The sequence below is a fragment of the Carettochelys insculpta genome, chromosome 5 (genome assembly GCF_033958435.1).
Source record: "Carettochelys insculpta isolate YL-2023 chromosome 5, ASM3395843v1, whole genome shotgun sequence".
In the NCBI taxonomy this organism is placed as follows: domain Eukaryota; kingdom Metazoa; phylum Chordata; order Testudines; family Carettochelyidae; genus Carettochelys; species Carettochelys insculpta.
Genome location: NC_134141.1, coordinates 60,813,645 through 60,821,895, shown reverse-complemented (window position 1 = coordinate 60,821,895; position 8,251 = coordinate 60,813,645). Strand labels below are relative to the sequence as shown.

The window sequence follows — 8,251 nt, the reverse complement described above, 5'->3', positions numbered from 1 at the left end:
CTAGATAAAAACAAAATTCTGAATTAGAAAAGTACTTGAAAAAATTGTGCGTGTTGTATGCAAGCATGTACAGCCAGGACTTCTGTAATTATACAAGTGAATATGTTTATTCTTTCAACGAATAAGCTTTTAAGATCTGTCACATCTAACTTACATCAACCAGTTTGCTACATGGTTTCCCTCTTCAACCATGTAAATATATCATTAAAGACGTCCCCTATTTCCCATTACATAAGCCCATTTTCAGCTACCTAGAACTTAGCCAAACTAACCATTCAGGCTGAAATATTCTGTGCCAAGTCTCTGCCTCAGGTTTTCGTTTTGTTTCAGCTAAAATGGGTCAGCCATGTCAGAAAATGAGGTTAGAAAAACATACGTTGTTTTGCTCATACTTCAAAATGTTGCTTCTGTGGTTTGTTGAGAAACCCTCAAGCCGGTGAAGAAGGGACTGTCTTGCACTAATCTTAGAAAAGTTACATTTCATACATGCTCAGATCTATAAATTCTCAGAAGAGTTAGCACTGGACTTCCTGTTCAGTTGCTCTTGCTGGCAGCAAAGGGTCACTATAGCATAGGACAAGAATGAAGAGCAGGAAAACTCTCCTCTGTGTTCTCAATGCTGCTGGTGCCTAAGCAGCAACTACACTAGAATGCACAGGGTTGAGAAAAGCAACAGTGTATATGTAGCAGCATGAGATGGGTCAGGAGAAGAGGTCATAGCAGGAGCCAGAAAGGAAGGATGGAGGACAGGAACTGAAAAGTGGCAGAGACAGACAGCTCTTTAATTGCTAGAACTCCCATACAAAATCTGGCATTGAACTCAGGAGTACCCAAGTCCCTAACATTCATCTGCCAACAGCAAATAATTGCAATACACACTGGAGGAAAGCTTTCTAGATAATTCAGGCTGGGATTTTCAAAGAAGCCTGGAGAAGTAAGATGCCCAGCCTTACTGACTTTCAAGACTCCTTTAAAAACTCAAATCTTATCTGCTCCACCTTTTATTTGGCTATCATGTCACTTTAAACCATTCCTTTACCTGGGTCAGTGCAGTGACTCTATTCTCACTAGGAAAAAGAGGTGGATCTTCTCCAACCTGGAAGTCGAAGTACACTGTTTTGTGGGTGAAAGTAGAAAATTCATTGCTGAAGCAGAATTTGTATGTTCCATTCCTAGATGCAGTGAAGGTAAAGCTATCATATTGTTTTTTCATCTCCTTGTACAACACAATGCCAACAGGATCTTCCAGCCGACAATCAACATCATAATGCCCTCCAGTGATCACCTGTGGAGTGTGAGAGATTATTGGCATTTTAAAACAGTAGAAGTTATTCTCATTACTCCCCTTTGCTAAGTACTGCTAGAGCTCATTGAATCAGACATGTTAAACTAAATTCACTGTACCATGAATAGAGAAGACACTCAGTAACATATCAAGTTCACAGTGAAGTTCAACTCAAAAATATCAGGTTATATTGTCCTACAGCACTGGACTTGGGTTTTTACACACTAACACAATAATAGAATACTTCAGAATAAAATACTGCATATCCACAGAGTTTTAAAGATATGTTTTTTCAAACATAATAATTTATACAAATACACGAGAGAAAATCGTATTTCAATTAAGTTATCTTACTTAAGATTCTCAGATTCTTCAGTGACTGGTACAATACAAGAACCTGACAAGGAGGAGACAAGAAACTGAAGTAATACTGCGTGAGAACAGCAAAGGCTCGTCTACACTAGCTCCCTACTAGGAAGGGAGCATGGTAAGTAGGGTGTTGGGAGTTTATTAATGAAGTGCTGGAGTGCATATAGAGCACTTCATTAAGCAAATTCCCCCCATGGCAACTTTCAAGTGTTAAACTTCAAAGTGCCAGCTCGCGTCTAGCCGGGGCTCACCCACTGGTACTTCAATATTTTGAAGGAGTAAATGGACTCTGAAGTACCCCGGGCACTTCAAAGTACCAGCAGGTGAGCCGTGGCTAGATGCGAGCCGGCACTTTGAATTTTAACACTTCGAAATTGTCACGGGGGGGAGGGGGGGATTTGCTTAATGAAGTGCTGCATATGCACCGCAGCACTTCATTAATAAACTCCCAACACCCTACTTACCGCGTTCCCTTCGAAGTAGGGAGCTAGTGTAGACAAGCCCTAAAAGTTACTGTATTTTAGGTCCACTTTTCAAGCCCTGAAAGACCAATAGAGTAGGCTGGAGCTACACGTTTCCACAATTGTTAGAAGGCTGCGACACCCCTCTCCAGGCTTTCTTCCTGCTTTGTACTGCCAGAACGGCATAAGAATGGGGACTTGGATCTGGCCCCCAGTTTTCACAAACCTTTATTGACAGTCTTGAAAGTAGGAGAAAATCAATGAGGTTTAACTAAAAAAATAAAAAACCTGTCTCCCTATGATACAGACACTAAACATTTAAAAATGCTCTAGGGTTTTATACAGAGTCCACACAAAAACCTAGTTTTTAATTTCAGTGTAAACAAGTCAGTTAGGTTTGATTTCAGTTTCACTTTACAGAAAACTTTGTTGTTGTTGCATTTGGGGTATTCTGCTGCAGACTCAGGAATTCTGTTGCCTCCCTAGAGCAGAGCTTATATCTTCCTCTAATACTGAACAAATTTAGCCAATGCTTTTAAGTGCCCCTCATGGCTCAGTACAACTCAAAGTAAAAAACTATGTAAGTAAATATTTTCACAGCATCTGAAATCACACTGACACTCCTATATAAAATGAAAAAAGAAAAAGCTTTTGGCATACTTAAGACATTAGTGATTTCATCTGGATAAATAATGAGGTACAAATTTAAATGTGAGCCTGCATTTCCCCGCCTTTTAATATGAACATTTTGAGTGCATCTACAGACATTCTGGTGGAAATATAAACAAGCTCATCTGACTAGAAAGACTGTTTGAAGTCTACTTTTGGAAAAGACAGAAATATTACTTCTTACATATTAAAACAGATGAGACAAAACATTGTAAAATAATCCTGCAGAGGACAGATTAGCCACAACAGGTTTTACTCCAACTTCCAATGGTCAGATACGAATCAGTTTGAAAGGTATGTCTCAAAGATATTACAGGTTAAAACTCCCAAATCCAGCATTCTCTCATCCAGCTGCATTTGTCATCCAGCAGCGCCACAGATCTTGCAGGACCAGAGAGTCTGGGGCTGAGAGGAGGGGCCAGCCAGACCAGCGGCAGGACCCCAGAACAGGGCAACCACAGCTGGTCTGACAGCAAGCGGGACTGTGGCAGGGGAGGGCTGCAGCAGCCAAGGACCCAGGGCCCGCAGCAGGGAGCAGTGGCCTGGGCAGGAAGCTGAGGCCCAGAGAGGGGTAGCTGGGGCGGTTAGCAGAAGGAGAGGGTTGAGAAACTGCAGGGACAGTGGCAGGAGAGAGCCCAGGAGCAGGGTTGAGGCTGGGGCAGAACTGACCACCCCTGGTCCAGCAAAATCCCTCGGCCAGGACCAGTTAAGTCCTGACAAGGTAGGCTGAACCTGTACTTTTAAAGATAAACGTTTTAGGACAGACATCTAACCATACAAATTAAAACAACTCAGAGAGCAGAAAAAAGAAGCCCAATTTTAAGAAAAATTCTTCTGAACAAAACAAATTATATTTTCAATTCCTGGCCACTGAAATAGTTGGGTGTTTGTGTCAAAGAAATCTTTCAGTTCCTTTTGCTGCAAGCTACCTCACAAATTGCACATGAGATTGCCAATCCTTAACTATAAGTGGGAGATTCAATTACTTCCAAAGAGCTTCAACTAACTTCCTGGAGTATAAGATGATTAGGGCTTGTTTTAATGCTAGATTTGAAAGAAAAAAACATAGAAATACAAGACCAGCAGAGTGATTTTTCTATGGGTCCAGAACAAACTTAAAGACATTTGGGGCAGAATTCACTAATCCACAAATCCCTCAGCAAGGATGGGCATATGTTAACTCCAAAAGCAACATTAATTCATAATTATTTATGACAGGGTTTCCCTAACTTTATATAGTTGGGACCTGAGTTTTTTTCCAATAACTTTTTAGTGGCCCAAAAATAACAATGGTACATAGTGATAATCTGTATACTTTCTAAGGACCGGTATTTTTTTACCCCAAGGATCGGTACTGGGTCACAGACCACACTTTATGAAATGCTGATTTATGAGGTAGTCTGTTGAGGCTTGACAGAATTCACTTTCTATATGTAATTTCAATGAACATTATCAATGTTTATCTTTATCAGGTTTTTTCAATTTTTTTTAAATTGAAACCTCCATGGTTATGAAAAAGTATCTGGATGACCGCAGACACTGAGTATAATAAAATTGAAACCTTATGGACGACAGTAAACTCAGGTTAAAACAGTTGAAGCCTTATAAATGCTAGATACGTGCACCTTCAATTTTGTAAACACCAGGGCTGGTTGTTTGTCAGAGCTGTAACTACATACTTTATGCAACATTTATTATAACATGTTTTATACACACTGAGGTGGGACCCATATTCTGAAGCAGCATTTTTCTTATGTTTCTATTATCAATAGAAATATTTTTCAGTTTGAATGTGCACAGTGAAAATACAAATTTACTGAAAAAAAGATAATATACTTGACATTAGAAATCTAATTTCACAATATACCTTCTCCAACAAGCCTCGAAGCACAAGATATTACTAAAAATTAGGTGCTTTTCACAGCAGAAGCATTGTCTTTAACAGGGATTTACTTCTATTAGGCTGGCAAATGGTCACAACAATGAAATTAAATTAACCTCTAAGTAGTACAATCCTTAAGAAACTCAAGGAATATATATTTTTATAGCTATGCCATTTTTGGCAAAGTGCCCATTTTACAAGGTTGATGCACATTTCACAGATGCACACTTGTGAAAGGTACACAATAAATACATAAAAGCTTACAACTAACTCACACGTTTTCATTATAGATCAGGGAGTATAGCACTTTTATATCTTTGCTTCCCACCTAAGAGTTGTGCAGACTTGTGTACATGTTACTGGGCAATAATATTCCAGGATCACAAATGGCTAATAGCTAATGTTGAAGTAGGATTTAGGATCAGAGCTCAGAATCACATGAAATTCAGGGACAGCCAACACTCACAGGGCATAGCATGCTTATTTCACAGGGGTGGGAAATATCAATCAGCAGCAAACCAAACAGTCACACAGTGTAAGGGGAAGCAGGGAAAATGAGGGCAAACCCAGTGGGTGTGTGGCTTAACTCAGATGAACAGTTGGCTTTACAGGGAAATAGGTTACTAGGTGGATCATTGTAATGTTGGCAAACAGGCAAATATTAAGCTGATTTAAAGATTGTGTTAACTGGAATAATGAGAGGCAGTTGGTGTCCTACATAATCACTTCATAAGAGCATTACTTATTACAGAAACAGAATTATGAAGTGATGCTGGCTAGAGAAGAAGATATGGGGTGACTGTTTTAAGTGTCTCCAACTGGCTAAAGAAAACAGAACAGTGACCACCGAGTCCATGGAGCGCCTGATCCCCTGTGAAATTTGTACAGGGAAATATTACTTGGCACTGTCAAGCTGGGGGTACCTATTACTAAGGCTAGGTCTACACTAGGAGGTAAAAATCTATTTTAGGTATGCAAATCCAGCTATGAAAATTGTGTAAAATTGATTTTTGCCATCATCCACACAGCAGAAGGTCAACAGGAGAAACTCTCCCTTCCACTTCCTACTCCTTGCAACTGCCAGCAGTACTGGGGTAGACAGTGGTGCCATGACAGTTCAAGTCAGCACATCCCCATTAGGCGTACTAAATCTAACTCTGGAAGATTTATCACCAGTGTGTCGATCTTCCCAGAGAACTGTAGATTACCTTTTGGCCCGGTCTACACTAGGAAACAAAGCTGATCCCAAATATGCATTTCTAGGTACGCCACTAGCATAGCTAGAAGTGACTAGCTGTCAAAATCCACTTTCTGGCCCAGTACAGGTCGGGGCGCTGTAAGTTCACGCCACGTCCCTCACTGCATGCAATAGCATTGAGTACCAGGGGCAATAGCCGAGCCCAGGGAGATCAATTTTGCCCAGTCTTCACACACAGCAAAACCGAACTCCGGCAGATGGACAGACGTACAGACGTACCCCTAGTGTGGTGGTGTGTCAATGCCTCGGGCCTAACAGGAGACATGAGCTTGACCCAAACACGGTGTCTGGCTAGGGACACAACAGAGCAGGTATGTGGCACTCCGGGTTCCCTGCAGGATTCCCCCATGGAAGGCCCGCTTGGCACTGCTGGGGCGCGGCCCAGGGAGTCCCTGTCAGGCAGAGAAGCCGGCTGCCCCTGGGTGGGTAATTACCTGGAACTCCAGGGTGCACTTGGTGCCCTGCGCGATCTCCTCGTAGAAGCACTGCTTGGCGTTGTCGGGCAGCTCGAACGTGATCTCGGAGGCCCGGACGGCGCTCCCCAGGCACAGCAGCAACAGCAGCAGCAGCCCACGCAGCCCGGAGGTGGCGCACCAGGCCGCGGCCCCATTGCCCGGCAAGCCCCGCAGCAGCATCTCCCCGGTGGGGCGGGGACGGGTCTCAGCACCGGGCGGCGGCTAGGGGATAAAAGAGAAGGCGTCGGAGCAGTTCCGGGAGCGCCTCTGGCCAGGCGGAGGCTGGGCGGGGGGAGCACCGGCGGCCGCACCGAACAGGCCTCGCGCACGACCCGGCGGCGGGGGCCCGCGAGCGGGGCTGGAACGCGGGGGAACTCACTGCGAGAGTCCCGGATGGAGGAGGAGGAGGAGGAGGAGGAGGAGGCGGCAACCGGCGTCTGTGCAGCGTGGCGAAAGGAGCGAACGAAGTGGAGACCCGGAAGGAGCTGTGCTGGTGGCGTGCCTCTGAACCGGAAGTACTCCCAACTTAGCACCCTCCCTTCGCTTTTGCTGACGTGTTCGTTAGGGACGAGAGAGCGGGTCGGGTTTTCTAGGACCCGTCAACCGCAGTTCCCGCTGTGCCCAGCCCCAGCCGCGGGCAGTAGCGTGCTGGGGCCTGGCTCTGGCTCTGGCTCTGGCGCCCCCCCTCCGCGGCTCCTTGCATCTGACCAGGCCTGGGGGAGGGTGATTGCGCCCAAAAGGCGTCCGTGAGGCGCCACAGGCCTCGCCTCCTCTCCCTCGGGGCCTGCTTCGCGCGTAGTCCGGCGCTGAGGCTGCAGGGTGTGAGCGCTTGCTAACCAGGCCTTCTCATTTGCTGCTGCATCTGTCATTCAAACTGGGCCCTTGTCGCCTGGGCGACCAGCGGGGTGCGGGGCTGACAAGCGCGCGGAAGGAAGGAGGCGTTCGGAGAGAGAAGGGTGTTTGCTGGGGCCGCGCTGGGGTTCTGTTCTATACGGCACCAGGGATCGGCCCGCACAGGTGGGGCCTAAATAAGCCTGGTTTTGAAATCCGCCCCAGCACACGGCACGACCAGCCACAGGCTCACAGACTGCTAGAACTGGAAGGAGCCTCCAGAGGTCAAGTCCAGGCCCCTATCGTCAGGGCAGGCTTAAGCACCATATAGTCCCAGTGGTTCTCTAAGCGGTCCATGGACCATCGTCTTGCCAGGGGTTGGGGGCTAGGGCTCCTCCCTCCCTCCCTCCCGTGAGGTTGGAGCACCACTCTCAGCTCTGTGGGAGAAGATAAAGGATGCCCTGAGCCTTATGGGCAAGAACCGGCTCACGGGGACAAGTGGCTGTATGTGCTGCTACTCCCCAGCCCCACAGATGGGAACTGCAGTGCAGGAAGTCACTTGCCTGGAGCATTTCCCTGCTGCTCCAATTGGCTAGAATCACAGCCAATCATAGCAGAGGGGGAGCAGTGGGGAGCAGGGAGCCAGGTAGGAACCACTCATCCCTTCATTCCCAGCCCCAGCTTCCCCACCTTGCTCCTGTACCTACTCTCACTCCCTCCCAGACCTTGCGCCCCCAAACCTGCTTCTGCATCCTTCTTCCTTCCCTCCCAGGCCTTGCACTGCTACCCTTCCTTTACCCTTCCACCCACCGCACTGTATCTCCTGCCCAGACCCTGCAACACCATCTCAGCTCACTTCAGTACCCTCCCATTCTCCCAGATCTTGCACCCTCAGCCTGCTCCTACATCTTCCCTCCCAGATCCTGTCCCTTACCCCCTCCTGCACCCCTGCTCCTTCCCAGATGCTGCAGCCCATCCCCATCACACTCACCACCTCCTGCCTTGCCCCTGCACCCTCATCCTGCTCCCCAGCAGCTCCCA

The 8,251-nt window shown here is 46.5% G+C and overlaps 1 protein-coding gene across 1 annotated transcript in view; it reads right to left on the bottom strand.

Moving 5' to 3' along the window:
* Window positions 1–8,251, bottom strand: part of TMED7 (transmembrane p24 trafficking protein 7) — a 304,389-nt gene that overhangs the window by 1,943 nt on the left and 294,195 nt on the right. Inside the window, exons 2-4 of the mRNA XM_074995200.1 lie at window positions 6,759–6,794; window positions 6,359–6,601; window positions 1,040–1,285 (exon numbers count right to left, since the gene is read on the bottom strand). Coding sequence (XP_074851301.1) covers window positions 1,040–1,285; window positions 6,359–6,559 — 447 coding nt within the window. The 5' untranslated portion in view covers window positions 6,560–6,601; window positions 6,759–6,794. The remainder of the gene's footprint in view (window positions 1–1,039; window positions 1,286–6,358; window positions 6,602–6,758; window positions 6,795–8,251) is intronic.